At 48.4% G+C, this 27,237-nt stretch overlaps 1 protein-coding gene across 2 annotated transcripts in view; it reads right to left on the bottom strand.

The window, feature by feature from the left end:
• Nucleotides 1-26,977, bottom strand: part of CDA (cytidine deaminase) — a 28,091-nt gene extending 1,114 nt beyond the window's left edge. The window contains exons 1-4 of one of the 2 annotated variants that reach the window (XM_032300677.1): nt 26,654-26,877; nt 11,465-11,576; nt 4,796-4,853; nt 1,318-1,598 (exon numbers count right to left, since the gene is read on the bottom strand). In XM_032300677.1, coding sequence (XP_032156568.1) covers nt 1,566-1,598; nt 4,796-4,853; nt 11,465-11,576; nt 26,654-26,807 — 357 coding nt within the window. In that variant the 5' untranslated portion in view covers nt 26,808-26,877 and the 3' untranslated portion in view covers nt 1,318-1,565. Of the gene's footprint in view, nt 1-1,317; nt 1,599-4,795; nt 4,854-11,464; nt 11,577-26,653 lie in introns of those variants that run through there. The other variant, XM_032300675.1, reaches the window with a different exon arrangement.
• Nucleotides 26,978-27,237: the final 260 nt, after the last annotated feature.

Here is a 27,237-nt window from a genome sequence, read left to right as displayed (position 1 = left end):
CAGTGAGCCGAGATCATACCACTGCACTCCAGCCTGGGCCAGAGAGCAAGACTCTGTGGCAAAAAAAAAAAAAAAAAGAAAGAAAACAAAAAACAAAAAGAAAAGAGGTTTAATGGACTCACAGTTCCATGTGGCTGGGGAGGCCTCACAACCGTGGCAGAAGATGAAGGAAGGGCAAAGGGATGTCTTACATGGCAGTAGGTGAGAGAAGACTTGTACAAGGGACCTCCCATTTATAAAACCATCAGATCTTGTGAGACTTATTCACTATCACGAGAACAGCATGGGAAAGACCCGCCCCCATGATTCAATTACCTCCCACCAGGTTCCTCCCATGACACACGGGAATTATGGGAGCTAGAATTCAATATAAGATTTGGGTGGGAACACAGCCAAGCCATATCACATAGATACTGCACATGCATGGTTTCATGATCTACACTGTGAGGTAAGTGCTATTATAATGCCCATTTTTCTGATGAGGAAACTGAAGCTTAGCAGGATAAAGTCAGCAAAGACTAATTTGTCTCTTGATCTTTCTCCTGTACTACGAGGAGCACTGCTTGTTTGCTGTGTGACCTTGGGAAAATCACAACTTTCTGGGGCTCACTCAGTCTCTCGGTCCGTGGAATAGTTTTAGGGTGGGGAGAATGCAGGATGGCAGGTGACAGATAAATCAGCAGTGGCATCATGACAAGAGCCCTGGAGGTTCTTGTCAGACCCAAGCTCTTCCTGGCCAGGTATTGTGAGATGCAGAGATGATTCATGTAAAGTATCTTTTTTTATCCCCAGAAGGCAGAGTCTCGCTCTGTCACCCAGGCTGAAGTGCAGTGGCGTGATCTCAGCTCATTGCAGCCTCCACCTTCCAGGTTCAAGTGATCCTTCTGCCTCAGCCTCCTCAGTAGCTGGGACTACAGGCGTGCACCACTACGCCCGGCTAACCTTTGTATGTTTTAGTAAAAAATGGGGTTTCACCATATTGGCCAGGCTGGTCTCTAATTCCCGACCTTGTGATCTGCTGCCTTGGCCTCCCAAAAGTGCTGGGATTACAAGTGTAAGCCACCATGCCCGGCCCACGTAAAGCATCTCTGTGCACATAGTAGGTGCTCAGTTAATAGATGCCATTCTTACTGATTATGTGGTAGCCAGTGACTGCTCAGGTCTGTATCCTCCTGTTCTTCCACATTTCTCTCTCAATCACCAAGTTAATGCCGGGCACACAATCTTCTGGCTTTTGTAGAATTAATGGTTTTTTTTTTTTCACCTTTTAATTTTTTTTATTTTTTAGAGAAGGGGTTTCTCCCTGTCGGTCAGGCTGGTCTCAAACTCAGGTGATCCCTCCACCTCGGCCTCCCAAAGTGCTGGGATTACAGGTGTGAGCCACTGAACCCGGCCTAGAATTAATGTTTTAAGGAGGGAAATGTTTCTGCTTGACAGGCTCTGCCTGAGGGTACAGATGAAAGTTGAGCAGAGGCGAGTCTCCGAGCGGGGTCCCTGGCCCCAACACCTCGTCTCTTATTATTTGCATTTTGGTTTCAGTTTCGCCTCTGCCTCCTTCAGCTTTTTCATTTGCCTTCTCTCGTTTGCCAACATCCAATCTGCTCGAAGAAAACAGCACTGAGCAATTGGATCATGTCGGGGCCTGGGGAGCCAGGGACATGGCGCCCTGTCGTGGCTTCCTTATACGACCTTCAACGTTGCCACCGTGCAGGGCAGCTATTTCTGCCCATCTTAAGTGAGACAAATTCCATGGTATAAATTCACTGCTTTCCTGGTGGTATGTTTTTGGGTTTGGGAAATGTTTCTGATTTACACTCCTGGCAGGAAGCAGGAGGAAGATGGAAATGTCTGTACTCCCAGATGCTTTGAAACCCCACAGCACAAAAACAAAGCTAAAACAATCTCCTGTCTCCCAAAACACAACTCCAAAAGCAGAAACTCCCACAGTACAAGCAGCATCCACATGGCAAAATACCATTATGTTTCCTCCATGGCTGAAAATAATTTTGTCCGACTTATAGAACCACAAAGACAGAGAGGCCGCTGTCAGGAGCACGGGCCTTAGAGTCAGCCCCACGGGCCGGGAATACCCCTGTGTCACCGCCTGGCAGGGGCCCCTTAGTAAGTCATTTTACTCCTCTAGCCTCAGAGTAGTCATTGGGAAATGGGAATAATGAGATGCACTTCCCTCAGTCCTGGGGAGGGGATTAAACAAGATGCCGTATGTATGTATGTATGTATGTATGTATGTATTTTTTTTTTTTTTTTTTGAGATGGAGTTTCGCTCTTGTTACCCAGGCTGGAGTGCAATGGCGCGATCGGCTCACCGCAACCTCCGCCTCCTGGGTTCAGGCAATTCTCCTGCCTCAGCCTCCTGAGTAGCTGGGATTACAGGCACGTGCCACCATGCCCAGCTGATTTTTTGTATTTTTAGTAGAGACGGGGTTTCACCGTGTTGACCAGGATGGTCTCGATCTCTTGACCTCGTGATCCACCCGCCTCGGCCTCCCAAAGTGCTGGGATTACAGGCATGAGCCACCGCGCCCGGCGTATGTATGTATTTTTTGAGAAGGACTCTTGCTCTGTTGCCCAGGCTGGAGTGTGGTAGTGTGATCTTGGCTCACTGAAACCTCCCCCTCCCGGATTCAAGCAATTCTCCTGTCTCAGCCTCCCGAGCACCTGGGACTACAGGAGTGTGCCACCATGCCCAGCTAGTTTTTATATTTTTAGTAGAGACGGGGTTTCACCATATTGGCCAGGCTGGTCTCGAACTCCTGTCCTTGTGATCCACCCGCCTCGGCCTCCCAAAGTGCTGGAATTACAGGTGTGAGCCACTGCACTTGGCCCTTGGTTATGTATTTATTTTTGGGACAGGATCCCACTCTGCCGCCCAGGCAGGAGTGCAGCTCACTGCAGCCTTGACCTCCCAGGCTCTAGTGATTCTTTTACCTCAGCCTCTGGAGCCGCTAGGACCACAGGCATGCACCACCATGCCTTGCTAATTTTTAAATTGTTTGAAGGGACTCGGTTTTACTATGTGGCCCAAGCTGGTTTTGAATTCCTGGGCTAAAGTGATCCACCCACCTCAGTCTCCCAGTGTGTGGGGATTACAGGTGTGAGCCACCATGCACACAAGATGCTGTATTTCCAGGGGCTGATGGTGTCATGCTGCAGCTCAGGGCCTGTGAGTTCTCTCATCTTTTGAGGCTCTAGAGAACACAGATCTCTTTGAGAATCCACAGTGGTTACTGACATTCCCCTTTCCCCAAATGTACATGTAAATATGAAAACCTTCCCCTGAGCCTGGATTGAGAGCCCATGAGCTAAACTATCTCTTCGTTTTCAGCTTTTTGTTTTGTTCTGTTCCTTTTTTGCGTGTGGAGAACAGGGTCTTGCTATGTTGCCCAGGCAGGTCTCGAACTCCTGGTCTCAAGTTATCCTCCTGCCTCTACCTCCCGAACTGCTGGGATTACAGTCTGAGCCACCACACCTGGCCTACGCTTTTGTTTTTAGAGTTGAAGAAATTGCAGCTTTCCAACAAGAAGACTTTCATAAAAAGTACTTCAGATCCCTTAACACTCCTAGAAATACCCAATGGCTGACCTCTACTCTCTTTTTTCCCCAGTGTATTTAATGTGATAAATTACATATAACATAAAATTTGCCATTTTAACCATGTTTGTGTACACTTCAGTTTCCTTTGTTCTTGGAATAAAATATACCCTTCGTCCCATGGCCAACAAGGCCCTTTGTGATCTGGCCCCTGCCGTCCCCTCTGCCTTGATCCCGTTGCTTTCCTTCCACTTACCAGGCTCTAGACCTTTGGGGGCCTTCTTGACTCTTCTCAAACTCACCAAGGGTCTGAGCGTGAAATCTGCTGGTTCTGCTGCCTTGGAATCTCCTCTTCTAGGCCTTTGTCTGTCTCATTTTTTTTCTCATTATTTATATTTCTACTCAAATGTCATCCTCAAAAAGACGAACTTCCTGGACATCTAAACAGGGATTGGCAAACCTTTTTCTGTCAAGGACCAGACAGTAAATAGCTTAGGTTTAGAGGCCACGTGGCCTTTGTCATAATGGCTCACCTCTGCTGTTGTCAGGGCAAAGTGGCTATAGACAGTAGGTGAATGAATGTCCATGGCTGTGTACCAATAAAACTTTATTTACAAATACAAGCAGCAGGCTGGATTTGGCTCACAGGCTGTCATTCGCTGACCCCAATCTGCAATGTCTCCTGCTTGCCCCTTTGTCACTGGACTTTTTTTTTCTGTGTTTTTTTCCTCCTCTGTAGCCCTCTTGACTCTCAGAAATGCCATCGATCCTTTATTTATTTCGTTCTTTGTTTATCGTCTGTCTCCTGCACTAGTCTATGAGTTCTGTGGGGCATGGCTTGGCCCGTCTTTTCCCTGTTGCCTCCCCAGAGCTACCTCAGTGCTGGCACAGAGCCAACACTCGCTCAGTAAGTATTTGTTTTTTGTTTGTTTGTTTGTTTTAAGATGGGGCTTCACCATGTTGATCAGGCTGGTCTTGAACTCCCAACCTCAGGTGATTCGCCCGCCTTGGCCTTCAAAGTGCTTGGATTACAGGCGTGAGCCATGGCGCCCAGGCAAGTATTTGTTAAATGAAGGAATAATTTCTAGTGACTCATGCAAGTGTAGGGGGGGGCCTTAGAAGTCAGCCAACCCAGCAAACAGGACAGTAGCTGCATCTCCACACCTGCCACGCCCGCTGCTTGGCTCCCATAGCCTGCGACAGGAAGTGGTTTGCATTCCAGAAAGCAAGAGAAGCTGCTTACCTCTCTCATGACTTGCCTGCAGGCTCCACATGGAGAGATAAAATCATCTTTCATGTCACTAGGGAAGCAAAGAATCAAACTCAAATTAGTCTCTCCCAAGGCCTGAGGACAATTGCTAATATTCAGGCCCCGAGTCCCAATTGTTCCTGATTTGAGTCCTACCCCATCAGGCTGTTCCTGATTCACAGACACACTGTGTCCTAACGACTGAGAAGGCCACGTGGTGGCTTTCCACACTGCCACAAGGCAGGGCCATGGGCAGGACTTCCCGTTACTGCCGTCCATAAACGTTTAGTGAGCACCTACCGTCACCCACATCCTGGGAACACAAAGGTGGAAGAGATTCTGTCTCTGGTCTTCAGGAGATTCTTCAGGCCAATGGGTGATGTAAAAAACCAGCTGAGTTATCATTTTAAACAAAATGCAGCTGGGCGTGGTGGCTCCAACCTATAATCCCAGCACTTTGGGAGGCTGAAATGGGTGGATCACCTGAGGTCAGGAGTTGCGACCAGCCTGGCTAACATGGTAAAACGCCATCTCTACTCCAAATACAAAAATTAGCTGGGTGTGGTGGCACGTGCCTATAGTTTCCAGCTACTCAGGAGACTGAGGCAGGAGAATAGCTTGAACCTGAGAGGTGGAGGTTTCAGTGAGCCAAGACTGCGCCATTGCACTCCAGCCTGGGCAACAAGAATGAAACGTCTCAAAAAAAAAAAAAAATGCAGCAGGAACACACAGTATGAGGGAGGTAATCCCTGCCTGTGGACTGAGAAGGAAAATTTTATAGAGGAGGAGGCATGTGTCCTGGTCCTTGGAGGAAGTGTAGAGTTCATAAGCCACCATTTAGTGAGTGCCTACTGTATGCCAGGCTCTGTACCAGGCACTCAATATTCATTAATTTGTGTAATTCTCAGAGCAGCCTAAATGTCAGAATGGCCACTTTAAGGGTGAGGAGATAGGTTCAGTGTGATGAAGAGGCAGAGATGCTATTCTGAAGCTCTGGGTTTCTCTGTGTTGCAGGCAAAGGAAATAAATAGTATGTGCAGCCAGGCGCAGTGGCTCACACTTGTAATTCCAGCAGTTTGGAAGGCCAAGGCTGGTGGGCCACCTGAGGTCAGGAGTTCGAGACCAGCCTGGCCAACATGGCGAAACCCCGTCTCTACTAAAAATACAAAAAATTAGCTGGGTGTGGTGGTGTGGGCCTGTAGTACCAGCTACTCGGGAGGCTGAGGTGGGAGGATCACTTGAGCCTGGGAGGTGGAGGTTGCAGTGAACCAAGATTGTGCCACTGCACTCCAGCCTGGGTGACAGAGTGAGACCCTGTCTCACAAAATGACAACAACAACAACAAACAAACAAAGAACAGTATGTGCAAAGACCCTGAGGCATGAAAGAATAAAGTGGGTGTGACTCAGAGAGAAAAACGGCTCCTTGCACTGGAGAAAGCCTGGAGAAGAGAAGTTCACCAGCCAGGGATGGCCTGTGAGAGTTTAGGCTCCTGCAAGCAGACCTCTAGCTCTGAGCAGGAAAGGGAAGGGCCCTAAAACAGGTGGCTTCGATGATGGAAAATTCCAAGCCTGTTGGAGCACCACAGGTAAAGCCAGCAGCCACCATCTGCCTTGCTTTTCTGGACCCATAGCTTTGTAATATCTCTGAAAGAATGCAGAATATTTATTTATTTGAGACAGGGTCTTGCTCTGTTGTCTAGGCTGGAGTGTAGTGGCACAATCATGGCTCACCGCAGCCTCTGCCTCCTGGCCTCAGGGGATCCTCCTACCTCAGCCTCCTGAGTAGCTGGGACTACAGGCATGCACCACCACACTCGGCTCATTTTTTGATTTGTTGTAGAAATAGGGTCTCACTATATTGCCCAGGCTGGTCTCGAACTCCTGCGCTCAAGAGATCTTTGTACCTTGGCCTCCCAAAGTACTGGGATTATAGACACGAGCCACCATGCCTGGCAGAACACAGGATTTAAATTTTGGTTCTTAGTTGGCTCTTCCTTTTACTGTGTGTGACTTTGACTAAGTCATTTTAACTCATCTAAGGCTCATTTATTTTTTGTAAATTGCGGATGATATGTCATCTGCTTTGTAAGAATGCTAGAAGATAAAATGAGATAAGGTGTGTGGAAGACTTTGTAAACTTTAGAATGTTATGTACATATTGTTACTGCCTGTACTAATTGCTGGAGATATATTTCCTTACATATGTAAGCTCTGTCATAATTTTGGTACTTTATCATATACAGTTTTATTATATGCTATGTGCTTTATGTACTATTTCATAATTCATCTTATTGTATCTTAACAACAAATTTTTTTTTAAATTGAGGCAGAGTCTCACTCTGTCGCCCAGGCTGGAGTGCAGTGGTGCGATCTTGGCTCACTGCAACCTTGGCTTCCTGAGTTCAAGCAATTCTCCTGCCTCAGCCTCCTGAATAGCTGGGACTACAGGCGCATGCCACAATGCCCGGCTAATTTTTGTTATTTTAGTAGAGACGGGGTTTCACCACTTTGGTCAGGCTGGTCTTGATCTCCTGACCACGTGATCTGCCCGCCTTAGCCTCCCAAAGTGCTGGGATTACAGGTGTGAGCCATCATGCCAGCCCAACAATTGTTAAAATAATGTGTGCCTAAAATGTGTCAGGCATTCTGCAAAGCATTTTATATGCATCGTCTCATTTCAACCAACAAATATTTACTGAGCACCTACTATGTGCAGGGCACTGTCATTGGTGCTAGGAGTGCAGCAGTGAACAAAACAGATGAAATTCGCTATGCTTAGGAGTTTACAGACTAGTGAGGGGAGCTAGGCAATTGATCAACCAACCAACCAACCAGCCAAGGCGTCATGTGAAGCTAGAGATAGACAATATGATTAGAATAAAACAGCCACGGCCGGACGCAGTGGCTCACGCCTGTAATCCAAGCACTTTGGAGGCCAAGGTGGGCGGATCACCTGAGGTCGGGAGTTTAAGACGAGCCTGACCAAAATGGTGAAACCCCATCTTAAAAAAAAAAAAAAAAAAAACAGCCGTGGTGCAATTTTCCTTAATCCTCGCCATAACTACCTTCTATATGTGGGAGTCCAGTCAATGAAAAGTTCTGTTCCATGGAAAGATGGGGTCCTCTCTCAGCATGCTTCCAGCTTCAGAAGAAAAACCCATGGGCACCTGAGAGGGTGGGGACTCCTGCCCAGGACGCCAGTGAACCCTTGCAATTACTTAGTGACAGCTGATGCAGCCGGGGCCTCTCCTACGCTCTTTGGGGGTTATTTTTCACTTCATTCCACACATGTCGACCGAAGCCCTTCTCTATGCCAGGCAGGCATGGGAAAGGAGCCACAGAGACCAATCGGACAATCCCTGGAGCTTACCCTCTGGAGGGGAAGATAAAATTTCACGTAAATGCTGTAACAAAGGCATGGTTAGGGCCATGGGAGAGCTGTTCTGAATGAAATTCAGCCTTCCTTCCACGGCCTGTAAGGCCCTGTATGATCTGACCTCTGCTGAGCTCACCGCTTCCTTTCTGAATCTTGTGGCATGTGTGGCCCATTGCCCAATGGCTAGCTCCCTGGACAAGGTGACCTGCATCAGGGATTCCAAGGTGGGAAAGCATGCATTCCGCTGGGAAGGCAGATTTGGTGTAGGCTTCAACAGCGGAAGTCACAGGATGGTGTTTCCAGGCAGCCTAGCACTGAGGATGTAGACAGCCCATTAACAGTCACGGCTGACATGTACATGGTGGTTCTGTGTGCCAGTCTCTGTGCTTAAGAGTATTCGTTCATTTAATCCCCGAACGACCCTGTAAGGGACAGGGGTATGTAGGCATTCTTATCACCTGCATGCTGGAGATCATGAAAGGTGAAGTGACTTGCCCAAGGCCATGGAGCTAGTAAGTGGCAGAACCAAGATTTGAACCCCAAATCTACGCACTCTGCCTTTGGTAGTTTTGCGGCAGAAGAAATAATGATAACTTTAAAACAATATAATAGCTTGAGACTGGGTGGGCTGGCTCACACCTATAATCCCAGCACTTTGGGAGGCTGAGGTGGATGGATCACTTGAGGCCAGGAGTTTGAGACCAGCTTGGCCAACACAGTGAAACCCTGTCTCCACTAAAAATTCAAAAAATTAGCCAGGCATGGTGGCCGGCACCTGTAGTCTCAGCTACTTGGGAGGCTGATGCAAGAGAATCGCTTGAACCTGGGAGGCGGAGGCTGCGGTGAGCTGAGATCTTGCCGCTGCACTCCAGCCTGAGCAGCACCAGCAAGACTTACTCTCAAACAAAACAAAACAGAACAGAACAAAAAGCTAAAAAAACGATATATTGGTTTGAATTTATTACACACTCTGTGTCAGGAATTTTACAGAAATTGTTTCATGAGACCCCCATAGCAGACCAGTGTCCTCCATTTCACAGATAAGAAGCCAGGCTTGGGGTCTAAGCAACATGCCCAAGGTCGACAATGTGGCTGAATTTGGAAACCGGTTTCACTGAGCTTGAAGCCTGGGCTTCTGTTATTCAACGTTCCTGCCAAGAGAGAGCACTCAAGAGTGAGCACCTGCTGGCTACATCAGGATGTTTCTTCATGCTTCCCCCTTTCTCCCTCTCCCCTGCCCTTCACTTTGTCCTGCCTCTTGCTGGCTATTTACAGTTTTCTGTGGTTTGTGCTCACCTTGGTCACACACTGAGACGGTGTTTATCAGACTAAACGAGCTGGAAACCTAGACTCTGATCACTACAGCTGGGACCCCAGTGGGGCAAGCTTAACTCTCTGTGAGCAATAAGACATACTCACCTACACCTTTCCTGAGTGTGGTCACCCTTGTTAGAGATCTCAGAGGGGTTCTCTCTGAGGTTGTTCAGACTCATCCGATATTAACAAGCGAGTTGGCACTTCGCATTCATCCCCTAAATCCACAAATGCTCTCAATTTAACAAATCATTAGCGCGATCATGAGTACATTTCTGGCTCAGGGAAGCTGATACAGGCTGCATACCCAGAGTACAGCAGTTGGGTGCTGGGAAAATGGCGGGTTTTGTGTAAATAAGGACACTTGCTAATCACTGCTAGTGACGCTTAGCTGTGTTTAAAGGTAGATAATGACCAAGAGAAAAAGCCTCTCATTTGGAAAATTCTAAACAGAGCAAGGCATCATTATCCTTTGGTTGACTTTGGCCTCTTTTTCCCTAGAATATCATTATTTTCTTGGATCAGCTTTGAAATTGAGTTATTTCCCTCCTTTTCGTTTCATAAAGTGCAATTCACATCGTGATCTTGGCCTATCTGCACAAAATGTTCTCAGCACAGCATCATTTATTCCTCTGGAAACGGAAAGGAAGCCAGGACACAGCTCGGTCACAGGGAAGGCTCTTGGGTACTGGAGTCCGTCTCCTTAAGTGCCCCTGGGGCTTCACTCACTCAGAAACAAACCTTGAATAAGCTGGGTCACCTCCGGGCCAGACTGAGGCAAAGTTTAGGATCTTAGAAAAGGCACGTGGGCTTGGTTCTGTGCAGTCCCCACTGGCCTTGCACTAAACTCCTGCATTTCTGCTGGTTGCATTTTAGCTAGAAAGGTGCTGTAGCTATGCCACAGGAATTAACTCCACTATGAGTGAAGAGACAATTCCCTCGTAGAATGTGACCTGTGCACCCAGATGTCCCTAAAGACCAACAGGCATGCAGCCTCCTTCTAGGTGGGATAAACATTTCCCATGTCATTTTCCTCATTAACTTGTTAAGAAAACTGTCATACACAATGCAAAGGTGCAGACAGGAGCAATTCACCACTAAGTCATTAAATTAATGGAGTCCAAATTAGAAAAAGGGCTCATTTACATGCTTGAATCCTGAAACCCTCCTGAGTCTGGGGCCAGAGCCAATAAGAATTCAACATGCTCCCTTGGAGAGTAAGCTCATGCCAACTAGGATATTTCTGTTTGGGACTCATAGGAGCATTGATTGGGTCTCTTGTTCAGCCAGAACCTGGGCTGGATGCTGATTAGTTTGAACCATAGTTAGGGTTTACCTGGCTGTCTTTGTATCCCGGTTCTTGCGCCGCGAGGTGAGTGTCGCCAAATGAAGGAGTGAGCAGTGCTGAGTGGTTCATTCAGGATCCTAGCATCAGCTTGAGGGAAGCAGGGAAAAGGGTTCCATCTCCTGGCACAGCATGACGCAGGGCAATGAGCCCTGCAGTGAGACTCTGGAACCTGGGTTTTGTCCCAGCTTTGCCACTAACTCCCAGGAAAGTTGTTCAACTTCTCTGGGCCTCAATTTCATCAGCTATAAAATGGGGTTGGTGGCATAGCAGGTAATTTTTAGGTCCCTCCTGCTTTATGCGTGCTGCCTCTTAATGCTGCCTTTCTGTTATATCTTTTAGGAGTGGAATCTGTATGATTTTCTGTTGCTGGAACAGGGCATACCGGCCCTTGGATGAGAGTTGTCTTGCTTATTTACCTACCCTGCAGGCTCTCTGAGGGCAGAGTCCATTTCCTTATTTATCTCCTTATCCTCAGCACTCAGCCCAAGGCCTTATACAGTGCCTGGCACATAGGAAGTCCACAATAAACATGTCAGATGAAGGAATGAATGAAAAATATGTGTAAGGGGGATGTTGGCTGAAGAGATGAATGAATATTGTTGCAACCTGGCTTTCCCACTCACCTGGCGATAGCAATTGCCCTGAAATCCTTGTACCCTTCTGAGATGGCCTTCTGGATCGCGGTCCGTTCAGCACAGATGCCCAGGGGGTAGCAGGCGTTTTCTATGTTGCACCCTGAGAAGAGAGGAGAGTCCAGGGGTATGTCCGGCAGAGCCACTTCCTGCACGTGTGTTGAGTAAGAGGCTTGCCCCATTCCAGAGCAGGAAGGAACTGGTTACTCCAAACGAGGTGGGGAGAAGGAAAGGACAATTGACCTGGGGCATCGGTAGACCCTTCGGCCCATGGTAGTGGCCCTTCCTAAGAACCTTGCACTGTCTTAATTTACCCAGTGCCTCCAGGATGAAGCACAGCCTGGGAGCAGGGCAGCACAACAGGCAGATCAGGCAGCCCCATCACCCCTGCAGAGGTCAAGGCCAGGGGAGAGGCTGAGGTTTACCAAAGCAAAGTAGAGCCTCCACACCTGCATCTAAGAGATCTAAGAGCCCCATGGTATGAATGAGTTCCCATCAAATTCATACATTGAAATCCTGGCCCCCAAGGTGATGGTATCAGGAAGTGGGGTCTTTGGAGGCATGATTAGATACTGAGAATGGAATGAAGGGGACTAAGCCTAGGAGTGGGAGTCACGCCCTCATACAACCAGAGAATGGCCTTGCCCCTTCTGCCCCATGAGGACATAGCAAGGAGTCACTGTCTACGAGAAAGCAGCCCTCGCTGGATCTGCCAGTGCCTTGACCTTGGGCTTTCCGGTCTCCAGAACTGTGAGCAATGCACTTCTGTTATTTATAAGCTACCCAGTCTACGGTATTCTGTTATAGCAGCCTCAACGGACCAAGACAGATCCTGATTCCAAGTGTGAGCCTGGACAAAATTTTGGGGGCTAGGTACTGGCTGTCAGAGTTCAGCCAGGATTCTATGTCAGTGGTGTTGCAAGACAAACTGTGCAAACCAACTAACAACGAAATCAACTAACAAACAAAAAAACTCCCCGAGCTTTGTGCAAGTTGTCTGTGATTGCACAAGATTTAAGGCAATCTTCAGGCCTCCGATGGGATGTGGGCTCCTAAGATGGCCCAGCTCTCAGTAAGGAAGTCCCTCCTAGTGGCTCTCTCAGGGTTGTTCCTGGGGGACAGTGAGCCAGGGCTGCTCCCAGGAGACAAGATGTTGACATAACCAGACTGGCTAAGAAAGAGTTCATCTTCAGGGACGTGAGCCCCCCAACAAATCGCCACGGGACCTGAGCTTTCCCCTGACCGGCAAGATGTGGTATATGGTCTTTGTATCACTGTTTGTAAATTGCCTTTCTCCCTGCAGCAGAGATGTGAATTATGCCCCAGTATTCATTTCCTACATCTCTTCCTTTAAGTACTACAAGCGCCCCCCATTCCAGCATGGCCACTCAGCTAGAGACTGTAATTCCCAGAGTTCCTTGCAGCAGAGTGTGGCCACGTGAAGTAGTTCTGGCCAATGGGATGTGGCCCAAAGTGATGTGGGAAATTCCTGGATCTTACCTTTGGTAAGGAGGTTGCTTGCCTGTTGCTTCTGTTTTTTTCCCCTTCCACAGGCTGGAAGGTGGAGGTGATGGGGTGGAACACCTTTACTGCGTGGCCATGGGAATGGAGGAGCAGCAAGGAGAGAGAAGGAATTTGGAAACCTGGTCAACTCATGGAGCAGAGTTGCCTGTCTGCCTGGGGCCCACGGCCAACTCTGAATTGTTGTGTGAGAGAAAAACAGAATTCCATCATGTTTGTGTCACTGCATCTTGGAATCTGTTTGTTATAGTAGTGTAACCCATACCTAATACAGACATTTGTGTGAAAGTGAGATGCAACTTGAACAAAAAAAAAAATCTAAAGTATGTGACATTGGCTTAGCGGTTGAGCAACATGAAGGAGAAAACACAGACCAATCAAGATGGCCAGACGGTGACTTCTACTAGTCTGTTATTTGGTAAAGCTCCACCTGTGATAACCGGGAAGGCAGGCCGTGGTACCCACCACTAAAATTTCTCTCCCTGGCAATGGGAATCAGCTCTATGGCAAAGAAGCGATATGCCATCTGCCCACCCAGCCTGTTGTTTCAGGCACCACAATAGCCAGCATTAAGATGGGGCAGCAGGGATGGGCCAGGCATGGAAGCCAGTTAGGAAAATGAGAGAGTTGGCAGACTTGAGGACCGTGTCCAGAAGGGCTCTTTGGGTGTGGCACTTCTGTATGGAAATGATTGGAAGCAAATCGATCAGGATGTTTCTAAGTTTTTGACAGAACTGGATCGCCAAAGAAGCCACAAGTTTGGCCTATAAAACCCCATGATGTGGGTGTGATGATGATATGTGTCAGTTTGAACATGCAGATGAGGACACAACTTGGGATGGTGGGACATCTAGACAGAAGGAATCTGGTCTCCAGGACAACCTTGCAGGACAGAGAAACGCATTGTCTATGCTGTGGACTCAGTCCACCTCTGGTCTGTTAGGTAAGAGAAATAAGTGACTATCTTGTTTGAGTCACTACATTCTTATTTATTCAACTTCTTATTTATCAACTTATTTATCAACTTCTCCCCTCCCCTCCCCTCCCCTGCCCTCCCCTCCCCTCCTTTCCTTTCTTTTTGACATCATCTCACTGTGTTGCCCAGGCTGGTGTGCAGTGGCCCGATCATAGCTCACTGTAACCTCAAACTCCTGGGCTCTCATCCTAACCTTCTGAGTAGTAGGGACCACAGGCACACACCACCACACCCGGCTAATTGTTTTGTATTTTTTGTAGAGATGGGGTTTCGCCATATTGCCCAGGCCAGTCTCAAACTCTTGGCCTCTCAAGGTGCTGAGATTATAGACGTGAGCCACGGTGCCCAGCCTCCCCTTCCTCTTCTAAGTCTAAGTCTTCATTGTGATTATGCAGTATTTTGTTCAGTGTTTATCAAATTTGGAAATTATTTGGTCATTGTCTTCTTATATATTTTTCCTCACATATTTCATTGTCCCTTCATTATTTACATTGGCATGTTAGGAGTGATTAGTCATTTAGGTAATTGTTCTCAGGATCACAGGCATTCATGTCCAGAGTTGATGGATGTCATTAGACAGCTCTGGGTGCTACAGCTGCAGGTCCCTTGCTGGGGTGAGGGTGGGTGAGGTCACAGTGGTGCATGAGATGGTGTAAGGTGGGGGCTGGTTTGGAATTCTGCTTTGGGGACGAAGAGCAGGCGTGTATACTGAGCACCAAAGGGTAGACTATAGTGAACATCTACTGTTTTGACAACTTAGCACCTCTTACTTTTTTTTCCCCTGAAGAATAACCCTTACCTTATTGCCCAACATGAAGTTCAAATGGGAGCTGCCATCTTGTCTCCTATGACCTTGCTATGGGCTTAAAGATGAGCACCTGACTCAAACTGGCCAATCAGAGTTCATCTCTGTGTGGGAACTTCAGTTTCTCTCTAAGACACTGAGTGTGGGCTGCCATGTTTCCATTCATTATGGAAGAGACCAATGAGAGAGGCTGAAATGGACACTCAGAAGGATGGATGAGAGATGAGAGATGGAAAGAAAAGAGTCTGGCCGGTGCCAGTTGCCCTTGAGATCTGGCTACACTCCAGCTCTTCCCACAGTTTAGTTATAGGAACCAATGCATCCTCCTTTTGTCTAAAATACTGCATGTGTATTTTTATCATTTGCAACTGTACAGAGATCAGTTAATACAGTTGGGATATGGGATAGGGAACAATCAGGAAGTTGCAACCCTGAGAGCTTTTGTTGATATTTAAATGTTAGTTATTATAATTGAGATAACTAGCCCCTTATTGCTCAGTCTCTCTGCTGAGTCAATAAAAGTTGAATGAATAAATGAATGAATGCCTCTTTCTCCCCACCCTATCTCCCCATCCAGGTTCCTGATCCTCCCCTGAAATGACTTTCTTTTCTTTTATTTTTTCTTTTCTTCTTGAGACAGAGTCTTGCTCTGTGTCATTCTTGATCCTCCCCTGAAATGACTTTCTTTTTCTTTTCTTCTTGAGACAGAGTCTCGCTCTGTCACCCAGGCTGGAGGGCAGTGGTGTGATCTTGGCTCACTGCAACCTCTGCCTCCCAGGTTCAAGTGATTCTCCTGCCTCAGCCTCCTGAGTAGCTGGAATTACAGGCGCACATCACCATGCCCAACTAATTTTTTGTATTTTTAGAAGAGACAGGGTTTTGCCATGTTGGCCAGGATGGTCTCGATCTCTTGATCTCGTGATCCACCCACCTTGGGCTCCCAAAGTCCTGGGATTACAGGCTCTTTTCTTTTTTTTTTTTTTGAGACAGAGTCTTTCTCTGTCGCCCAGGCTGGAGCTTAGTGGCACGATCTCAGCTCACTGTAATCTCTGCTTCCTAGGTTCAAGTGATTCTCTTCTCAGCCTCCCTAGCAGCTGGAATTACAGATGTGCATCACCACGTGTGGCTAATTTTTAAATTTTTAGTGAAGGCGGGGTTTCATCATGTTGGCCAGGATGGTTTCGAACTCCTGGCCTAAAGTGATCTGCCCACCTCGGTCTCCGAAAATGCTGGGATTACAGGTGTGAGCCATGGCACCCAGCCCCTGAAAATGACTTTCTTTAAACACCATTCTCACCTGCCATATCTGCTCACCCCCCCACCTTCACTGACACCCCTATGCTTGGTTTCTTCCTCTCTCCCAGATTCCGGTCCTGCCAGCCTCACTCCCAGTCTAGCCACCCTCTCAGCCCTGCCCTTCCAGCTTCCCTGCCCCACCCCTGACTAAGGTCTGACACTTTTCCCATCAAACATGATGTATGCAGACGTTGGGTTTTGCTGACGGGCTGTTAAAGCACATTTCCACACTTGCAGAAGACCCAGTCTCTCAGTCACATGTGTCTGCGCTGAAAGTTCAGAAAGGCCTCATAGAGAGAAATCTTCCTTTATTGTGTGTAAAACATTTCAGGCCAGTTAATGAGAGAGAAAGATTGCTGTGGCAGGGGGCACACTCACACACCCCACTACTCAAACAGCGCCTGGAGAGAGAGCTTCCATTGGGTTTCATTCTGCCCTGGGCCTCTTTGCCCTACTGGCTCTGAACATTGGGAAAAGGGACTGAACCTCTTTGAGGTTCAGTGGCTTCATTTGTAAAATGCTAATGACAAAGTCTCCCTCATAGTCCTCCTGTGAGAATGAATGGAGATCGCTCCTGTAAAGCACCTAACACAAAGCCTGGCGCAGAGACGATCCTCAGCAGTTGTTAGCTGCTGTGTTGTTAACTGCATACAAATCAAGGCTTTGGTGGCGGTTGGGCTCTGTGACCCTCTGCACCTTCTAGACAAGGTGTGACAGTGTTCCTGTCCCTGTCCTTCAGGCACTTTGAAATCCTTTCTAGGACTACAAGGTCATACGTGATCTGGTGTCAAGGTCATATATGATCTGGTGCTACCTCTTGGCCCTCATCTCCTTTTATTCTCCAGACCTGTTATCCTTCAGCTGCTCCTCCAAGGCACCAAGTATGCTCCTGCCACAGGGCCTTTGCACTGGCTGTTCCCATTGCCTGGAACTCTCTTTCCCTTTTGTGCACATGTTCACCCTACTCAGGCCTCTGCTCAAATGTCACCTCCTCAGAGACACTTTCTCCGATTACCCATCTAAAATGGCTTCCTCCCATCACTGCCTCCAACCCTCTCCATTTCTCCTGCTTTAATTTTCTTCATGGCACTTAACACTCTCTTGAAATAAATGTCTTTATCGTCTAATTCCTCCCATCATATCACAGACTTTCTGAGGGCAGAAACTTTGTCTATGTCATGCGTCGTGGTACGTCCTGGGCCTGAAACAGGGAAGCCAGGGGGCTCTCAGTTTCTCCTCTGGACTGAATGTTTGTGTCTCCCTAAAATTCTGCTGTTAAAGCCCTAACCCTCAAAGCGATACTATTAGGAGGTGTGGCATTTGGAAGAGAACCAGGTTTAGATGAGGTTGTGAGGGGGCAGCCCCCATAATGGGATTAGCTATTATAAGAAGAGGAAGACACTTTTTTTTTTTAGATAGAGTCTTGCTCTGTTACCCAGGCTGGAGTGTAGTGTGCTGTCTCTGCTCACTGCAACCTCCGCCTCCCGAGTTCCAGCAATTTTCCTGCCTCAGCCTCCTGAGTAGCTGGGATTATAGGTGCGTGCCATCACACCCAGCTAAGTTTTTACATTTTTGGTAGAGACAGGGTTTCACTATGTTGGCCAGACTGGTCTCAAACTCCTGACCTTGTGATCCGCCTACCTCAGCCTCCCTAAGTGCTGGGATTACAGGCATGAACCACCGCACATGGCTAGGAAGAGACTCTTGAACTCTCTCTCTCCATCATGTGAAGGCAGAGTGACCAAGTCAGGAAGAGGGCCCTCACCAAGAACTGAATCTTGGACTTCCCAGCCTCCAGAACTGTGAGAAATAAATGTCTGCTGTTTAAAGCATTAGTCTATGATATTTTGTCATAGCAGCCTGTTTTAGTTCGTTTTGTCTTTTGTAAAGAACAGAAATTTATTTGTCATAGTTCTGAAGGCTTGGAAGTCCAAGGTCAAGTTGCTGGCAGGTTTCTGTCTAGTGAGGGCCCAGTCTCTGCTTCCAAGTTGCCGCCTTGAACACTGCATCCTCGGGAGGGAGAAACACGATTCCTCACATGGCAGGAGAGTGAAAGAGTGAGAATCCACTCTGAAAGCCCTTTTTACAGCGGCCTGGATCCATCACGAGGGCAGAGCCCTTGTGACCTAAACACCTATTGGCCCTACCTCCCAACACTGTTGCACTGGCAATTAAACATAGCAAGACCCTGTCTCTAAAAATATATATAAACACATACATTTGAAAAGAGAAGCCCTCCAAAGTACGCTTATGCATTTTGGAGGGGCAAACATTCAAACCATGGCATGAGCTGAGCTGACTGAGATGGCTAACCATTATTGAAAGAGTGGAGTTTTCCACTTCAGTGCTAGATGTCTAAGATGCAGAGGAATAACTCTATTTGGAGCCTCTAACAAATTCAAGTCATTTCTTTGAATTTTCTTGCTTAAAAAAAAAAAAAAGACAACTAACACAAAGGAAGGAAGCCTTTGCCCATATACCATGTCCTAAAATGCTGGGTGATTTTGTTTTGCTCTCTAAGCCCAGAAAATAGGCTATCATCTGACCAGACAAATCAATTCTGTTTCTGCTGTTGCCTTTGCTTACTTCAAAACACACATGAGGGAGACTGGGATGGTCCTGAGTTAGAAATCCAGAATGATAAGATTGGACCAAATAATGCTAGTGCCAGTATTACTAATTGCTTTTTTTTTTTTTTTTTTGAGATGGAGTCTTGCTCTGTTGCCCAGGCTGGAGTGCAGTGGTGCGATCTTGGCTCACTGCAACCTCTACCTCCTGGATTCAAGCAATTCTTCTGCCTCAGTCTCCTGAGTAGCTGGGACTACAGGTGCGTGCCACCACACCTGGCTAATTTTTGTATTTTTAGCAGAGACAGGGCTTCACACCAGGTATGGTAGCTCACACCTGTAATCCCAGAACTTTGGGAGGCCGAGGTGGGCAGATCACGAGGTCAGGAGTTTGAGACCAGGCTGACCAATATGGTGAAACCCCATCTCTACTAAAAATACAAAAATTAGCCGGGTGTGGTGGCATATGCCTGTAATCCCAGCTACTCAGGAGGCTGAGGCAGGAGAATTGCTTGAACCCAGGAGGTGGAGGATGCAGAGAGCTGAGATTGCGCCATTGTACTCCAGCCTGGGTGACAGAATGAGACTCCATCTAAAAAAAAAAAAAAAAAAGATGAGGTTTCACCAATTTGACCCAGGCTGGTCTCGAACTCCCGACAGAGGTGGATTCTGTCCCCTCATGATCCATCTGCCTTGGCCTCCCTAAGGGCTGAGATAACAGGCGTGAGCCATCGAGCCCAGCCTACTAGCTGCTTTATTTTACTGGGCACACATCCGCCAGGCACTCTGTGGAGCACGTCAGCCGCATAATGTCAGTTGATCCTTTTAACTGTTGGGTAAGGTAGATACTATTATAACACCGTTTTACAGAAGGTAAAAGTGGAGGCTAGTGGCAGGAGGCCAAAGCATGCATCCTGGCCCGTGAGATACAGTGGGCTCCTCTTATTCTCTACAGCCTTGCAGGAAAGAAGGCCATATTTTGAGGGGGTTTGGTGCTTAAGGCAGGGCTGGGGTCAGATGTGATGAAGACATCAGCAAGACTGGGTGTGGTAGCTTATGCCTGTAATCCCAGTACTTTTGGAGGCTGATTCCATGAGCCTGATACTATCCTGGGCAATATGTCAAAACCCTATCTCTGCAAAAAATTTTAAAAATTAGCTAGGCATGATGGTGCATGCCTGTGGTCCCAGCTACTTGGGAGGCTAAGGTGGGAAGACTGCTTGAGCTGAGGAGGTCGAGGCTGCAGTGAGCTGAGATTGTGCCACTGCACTCCAGCCTGGGCAACAGAATGAGACCCTATTTCAAAAAAAAAAAAAAAAAAAAAAAGGGACATCAACAGGAAAGCAACTCACAATGAGGCAATTTGGGCCCAGGCCACTCAGAGAAAAGAGTGACGCCAGAGAGCACCGCACCCACTCTGTTTTCTGAGCGATCTTAACAAGATTGAAGCAGTATTTCTCTGGAGGGCTTCTCTTTTACAATTTATTTATTTATATACTTTTTATAGACAGAACCTTGTTATGTTGCCCAGCTGGAATTTGAACTCCTGGACTCAAGCAATCCTCCTGCCTTAGCCTCCTGAGTAGAGGGCGTCTTAAAACACACTCCTCAGCCCCTCTCCTGGAGTTTCTGATGCAATAGGTCTGGGCTGGGTTGGAGCTCAACAATTTGAAATTTTAGCAAGTTCCCAGGAGTTGCTGAGGCTACAGGTCTAGAACCACATTTAAGAATCACATGAGGAATGTCCTGTCCATATACTTGAAGAAATACGACACTCTCTCCATGTTCCTAACTTCCTCCCACTGCAAATGCACCATTTCAGGTATGAATTATATTTGAACTCAGCTATAGAGTCGAGGGACTGTGGTAAAGCTAACCTTTGTAATGAGCCACTTTTTTTTTTTTTTTTTTTGAGACAGAGTTTCACTCTTGTTACTCATGCTGGAGTGCGATGGCACAATCTTAGCTCACTGCAACATCTGCCTCCTGGGTTTAAGCAATTCTCCTGCCTCAGCCTCCTGAGCAGTTGGAATTACAGGTGACTGCCACCAAGCCTGGATAATTTTTTGTATTTTTAGTAGAGACGGGGATTCACCATGTTGGCCAGGCTGGTCTTGAACTCCTGACCTCAGGTGATCCACCCGCCTCGGCCTCCCAAAGTGCGGGGATTACAGGTGTGAGCCATGGTGCCCAGCCCATTTTCTTTGCTTTCTCAATCCTCCTTCAGTGCCATCTCACTCTCCACTTTGTGTCCTCACTTCCTTTTCCCTTAGCAGCTCTTTCATCACCAGTGAGCTCCTCTTTCTGTACCTCCCCCTCGGCTCTCCCACAAGCAGTCACGAATGTCACCAGCCGGAGGTGCATCATGAGAACCTAACTGCTGTAGTTGTTAATCACCATCCTGAGTGGCCCATCTGTGAGAGGCACAAGGTCTTGGCCAGGGTAGGGAGTAACAGAGAGAAAATGATGATTATTATGAAGTCGTGACAGCAAGGCTGTCTTTGCAGCCAGGCCTGCTTTTGAATTGGATCGGATGCCAGCTGCCCTGGGGGAGTGGGGAAGCATTCACTGGGCTGATCTTGTGTTTAGCTGGAGAAAGTAACAGCCTGGGCAGACCTGTCCTGCTGTAAGCTGTCAACTCACAGTGTCTAAACCCAGCTGTGCCGTTTCTGCCTCCTGATCAGCTCTGCTTCACCGCATGATGCCACACCAGGCTTCCTCTGGGTGTCCAGACGCCCCCTGCTCCAAGCCCCAACTTACTGCATCCACCCCCTATTCTGCACCTGGCCTCCCTTCCTACTTCGGTAAAGAGATCCAGGGATTCTCATAAACACCTTCCATGTGTCCCCCTTCCTTCTCACCACAAGTCTCTCTACTCCCTTCCCCAACCCCACCCTGCAGCAAGGGTGGCAGAAAAAGCAGGACGTTTAGAATCAGACAAAACTGAGCCTCAGATATCCCCAGGCTTTGATAAATTGTGAGTGAATTTTGGCTGTTAGTTTGGTCTGCTCAGCTCTCCCCACCCCTTCTTGTGGCAACACACCCACCCACTCCCCACCGAGGGGATAGTTTGGGTTAGCCGGCCAATCACATGACAACAGTGATTAGCCTGTGGATGTGCCTGTAATTGGAGATGGGCCAATTGGACTTCTTATTTGGATTTTTTCCATGTAGAGTTGGTGGGGAAGAGTCCTGTCCTCTCTGGTTTGAGGCAAGAATGATAAACAGGCCAGGTGTAGTGGCTCATGCCTGTAATCCCAGCGCTTTTGGAGGCCAAGGTGGGAGGATCATTTGAGGCTAGGAGTTGGAGACCAACCTGGGCAACGTGCAAGACCTCATCTCTATGTTAAAAAAAATTAGCTGGGCATGGTGGTACACACTTGTAGTCCCAGTTACTTGGCAGGCTAAGACAGGAGGATCGCTTGAACTCAGGAGTTTGAGACTGCAGTGAGCTAGGCTTGTGCCGCAGCACTCCAGCCCAGGAGGCAGAGAGAGGCCCTGCCTCTAAAACAAACAAGCAAAAGAATGGAAAGCAGAGACTGCTTGCACTCATGTTCCCTGATGCCCGGAAAATGTCTACCTGCAGGACAAGAGAAAGAGACCAGCACCTAGAAGGATAAAGAAGGGCATGGCGATGTTTGCGTTCTGGGTCCAGCTGCTCTGAGGCAAGCTCTATGCTTGCTGGTTCTGGTTCTGGTTCTGGCTCTGGTTGCTTTCTGACGTTTACCATAGGAAGTGCTGTGACTAACACATGTGAAACTCATCATTTCCCATCATGAGTGGCTGTGAGATTACAAGAGGTCGCCTATACGAAGCCCTTAGTGAGCTTACTCCATTGGGGCTTTGAATGTCGCTGCTGGTCCCTGCCTGACACATCTCCAGCACGGTCCAGCGATGCCTTCAGCATCTCACCTCAGTCAGTGCGTCATCATTCCCCTGGGCCACCTGGCTGGAAATCCTAAAGCCATATGCCTTTCCTTAATTTCTTATTTTATTTTTTACTTTTTGAGACAGGGTCTCATTCTGTCGTCCACCTGATGTACAGTGGTGTGATTCCAGCTAACTGCAGCCTCAAACTCCTGGGGCTCAAGTGATCCCCCCACCTCAGCTTCCCACGTATCTGGGACCACAGGTGCACACCACCACATCCAGCTCATTTTTGTACTTTTGTAGACATGGAGTCTCGCCGTGTTGTCCAGGCTGGTCTCGAACTCCTGGACTCAAGTGATCCTCCAGCCCCGTCTTCTCAAAGCATTGGGATTACTGGCGTGAGTCACCACACCCAGGCTTTTCCTTTATTTCTAATACTGCCCGTGCCAGGCCCGATCCATTGTCCCACACAGTATCTCCCAGATCATTCCTTCCTCTTCAGTCTACCTGCCCCAGTCATAGTCCAAGCCTTTCATTCATGTGTTCAACAAACCTTACCAGGCCCAATGCTAGCCCGGGAAATGGGCTGACACTGCGGAGAGGTCAGTGGGCAGAGCAGATACTGTCCCCCGACACTATTCCTCTGCCCCCGCCCTTCCAGAGCACCTGTCACACTAATTGTCATCACACACCACTTTTATGTTACTCTTCTTCTTAATAGCATTCCTTGGCTCCCTACTTCCTCCCTCGTCAAGTCTTAGTGTCCCTGGCCTCCAAAAGCCCTCCACAATCTGCCTCCAGATAATAAGAATAATGATAGCATTAATAGTGGTAGCAGAAGCGGCTACCATTTGTGACATTCTCATTATGAGGCAGAAAATGCGCTGAACATTTTATAGGCATTTGCTCATTTAAAGCCGCACAACCAGGGGTGAAATTCAACATATTCAGCACAGGCACCAATCAATCGGAGCGGATGCTGCCTGCTATGCCGTGCCAGGCATTCCAGCTGAATCCGGTTCTGTTCACAGTAACCCTGAAAGGCAGGTGTTATGATCCCTGGCTTAAAATGTGTGAGTTGGCTGGGCACAGCGGCTCACACCTATAATCCCAGCACTTTGGGAGGCCGAGGCGGGTGGATCACCTCGGAGTACAAGACCAGATCAGCCAACATGATGAAACCCTGTCTCTACTAAAAATACAAAAATTAGCTGGGAATGTAGCGGGTGCCTGTAATCCCAGCTACTTGGGAGTCTGAGGCAGGAGAATCACTTGAACCCAGGACACAGAGGTTGCAGTGAGCCAAGATCGTGCCACTGCACTCCAGCCTGAGTGACAGAGCGAGACTCCATCTCAAAATGAATGAACGAATGAATGAATGAATGAATGAATGACTATGTGAGCTGACACTCAGAAAGGTGAATGGTCCTACCCAGGGTCACACAGCTGGTAAACACCAGCTTTCCAATCCGGGAACCTCTGCCTCTGGAGCCTCCACTCCCTAAATCCCCACCACGCAACCCTTTCTCTGGTGACACCAGGTCTTTCCCTGCAATGCAAATGGGCCACAGTCCTGCTCACCTCCTCCATTCATTCTGTCCACAGCCATTGGATGCGGCTCGTACCTCCACTCATCACCTGTGCAATATGAGGGACCCACCATGGGGACAGAGACTGTGTCATCCCTGCTCACTGTGATATCCCTAGCACCTGGCACCTTATCTGGCAGAGTTGATGTTCAGCAAATATCTATTGAATGATCAGTATGATGGTGACAAAGGCGTCAACTTTGCTGGAAGGAGTTCCCAGGTGTCACTTGTGAGTGAAAGTGTGCCTCCTTTATTGTGGGTCTTTTTCGTTTGTTTGTTATTAGTTTTATCCTCCTTTATCTTACCATTTATTCATTTATTTTATTTTATTTTTATTATACTTTAAGTTCTGGGGTACATGTGCAGATCGTGCAGGTTTGTTACATAATTATACTAACGTGCCATGGTGGTTTGCTGCATCCAGCCCCTTGTCATCTACATTAGTATTTCTGATAAAGAAAATGTGGCACATATAGACCATGGAATACTATGCAGCCATAAGAAAGGATGAGTTCATGTCCTTTGCAGGGACGTTGATGAAGCTGGAAACCATCATTCTCAGCAAACTTTCACAAGAACAGCAAACCAAACGCCACATGTTCTCACTCAAGTGGGTGTTGAACAATGAGAACATATTGTGGATTTTAAGACAAGAAAGGATCAGAGCATTCTGGCTTGGGGGTCCCCTGGCTGTGGAGGCATGATGAGGCTGTCTGACCTCCTGCTGGTCCAAGCAGAACACCAGTCCCAGTGCTGGAAAGCATGGGTGGAAGGCAGCCACGCTGGCCCCACAGGCCAGGAAATGCTGTGGCCCAGCATGCTGAGCCCCGTCACCACCACCTGCCCCGCCATCCCTCTTCATTCTGCTTCTCCAAACGTTCTCATCTCATTCATTCATCCAATCAGTCACTCAGCAGTTATCGAGTGCCTGTTCTGGGCCAGGCAGGTGCTAGGTCACAGCAGGAGAAAGTCAATGGTACAAAGATTCAAGACACAGCCCCTGCCCTCTACAGCACAAAGTCCCAAGGGAGAGGCAGATATGTAAGTGGACGGCGATGACACCATGTGACAAGCACCACGGGAGGGGTCAGTGTGGGTGCCGGGGGATTGTAGGAGGGCCCTTTCTGTGCCGTCTAGAAAGTACATGAAGGTGTTTGAAAGAATCAAGGGCGGATTCCACATTCAAGATTCTGTCCACATTCAAGATTCTGTAACGTTGCGAGTTGCAACAGTGTTTGCAGAGGTGGTTAATTAATGTTTGTTCTTTGTGGTGGTGGTTAATGTTTAATATTCATCTCAGCCACCAAAACGGGTCTGAATTTCAGCATGGTACTCAGAGATCCTTCACTCTTCACAGAGCAACGGCTTTTGGTGTCGGGAACTCTGGGTTCCAGCGCCGGCTCTGTGATTTAGAGCACTGAACCTTTTTGAACCTGTTTCCTTCTCTGCCTTTCAGGGTTGCAGGGGTTAAATGGATAGCATTAGTCACCTTCCTTTCGCAGGCTGTTAGCACTCAATCAAGGCTGCTTCTCCTGCTCAAAGGCGTTTTAAGACCCAGGCAAGTCACACCCAACAGACAAGGAATAACACCAAGGGGCACCTCCACACCCTGTCCCCCACTGCCCCAAGGAGAGTGCTTCTAAACTTAGCAAAAATGAGTTTAAAACAAGTTCACGTGAACTTTTCTACACAAGCAATGAACCAAAGAAAAGAGTTTAGGAACAGATTAGAGCAGACTCAGGTGGGCTCAGTTTCCCTACCCGCCCAGGCCCTGCAGGGCACTGCTCATTGCTAGACTAGGAAACCCCATCCGGCTTCTCTCCTCCAAGATTCCACAAGGACCACCCCCGACAAACGCATCACCAGGCCAGCACTGAGCACAGCGGGTGGAAGGAGAGAGCAGGGCTTTGGGGAAACTCCAGTCCAGGGTTTCACCACCATGCCCTGTGTCACCTTGGGCAAGTCATGTCACCTCTCTGGCCTCGGTAGTTTTCATTTAAAAATGATCATGTTCAAGCCGGGCGCGGTGGCTCACGCCTATAATCCCAGCTCTTTGGGAGACTGAGGCGGGCGGATCACAAGGTCAGGAGTTCAAGATCAGCCTGACCAACATAGTGAAACCCCGTCTCTATTAAAAAAAAAAGAAAAGAAAAAAAATGAGCACGTTCCTAGGTCAGGGGGTGGGAGGCATGGAGGTAGTGTGGTAGAAGCCTCAGTAAGGTGCCAGGCATTTCCCAGGCTGGTAAAGCATTAACCCTCTCCCCGCCAGCACCCCAAGACTGTTGATGTTCTTGATTTATGGCCTCCCCTTCCTGCCTCCTTCTAACTTCCTTCCTCATCCCAGTCCAGCAAACATTGAAAGCCCCTGGATTTAAGCCATATTTGAGTGTGGTCTGGGGCGGTTTGCAGGGTGGAGCGGTCCAGTGGAGGCTGGGGGAAGAAGGGACAGAGCTGTACTCCTGCCACTGCCTGTACACCTGCACCCCATCCTGCACATCCTCCTCTGACCCCCCACTCAGGCTGCTGGGCTGGGGACCCTGGGGTGCCCGCCTTTACCTTGGAAGATCCTCCCGTCCTGGGTGAGCAGGGCGGCCCCCACGGGAAAGTGACTGTAGGGGCAGTAGGCTGACTTCTTGGCCTCCTGGGAGCAAACCAGCAGCTGCTGGACACACTCGGGCTTCAGGGTGCAGGCGGGATGTTTCTGGGCCATGCTGGTACCCTGGGCAGGTGGCAGAGCAGCGGAAACAGGAGCTCTGGCCAGCCTGGGCTGGTGCCTCAGACACGACTGCAGCTCCTCCCCCTGGGTGTGTCCCCGCAGCCTGCTGGCAGGCTGTCAGGTGCCTGGCTTTCAGGATGCAGGGTCTAGGAGAGGAGCCTCCCATGGTTTGGACTCAGCAGGTGTGGCGTGTCAGATGGTGCCTGCATGTGCTTCACACTCTCCCTTAGGGACACTGTAGAAGGTAGCCGTGAACACACATTTCTCAGGGAGGAAGCTACTGGGTAGGTCAGTGTGAGATCTCAGAGGTCCAAACACCAAGGGCTGACAGCCCTCAGTTTGTTAAACCACTTTTTCTCTCCTTCACTGAGGGAAGGAATGAGGCTGAAAGGGCAGGGCTAGGGCAGCCACTGTGGCATCCTGA

The sequence above is a fragment of the Sapajus apella genome, unplaced genomic scaffold (assembly GCF_009761245.1).
Source record: "Sapajus apella isolate SASKATOON/1434 unplaced genomic scaffold, GSC_monkey_1.0 scaffold43, whole genome shotgun sequence".
NCBI classification, from domain to species: Eukaryota; Metazoa; Chordata; class Mammalia; order Primates; family Cebidae; genus Sapajus; species Sapajus apella.
The sequence above is the reverse complement of the archived record's forward strand: the minus strand, read 5'-3'. Positions and strand labels throughout refer to the sequence as shown.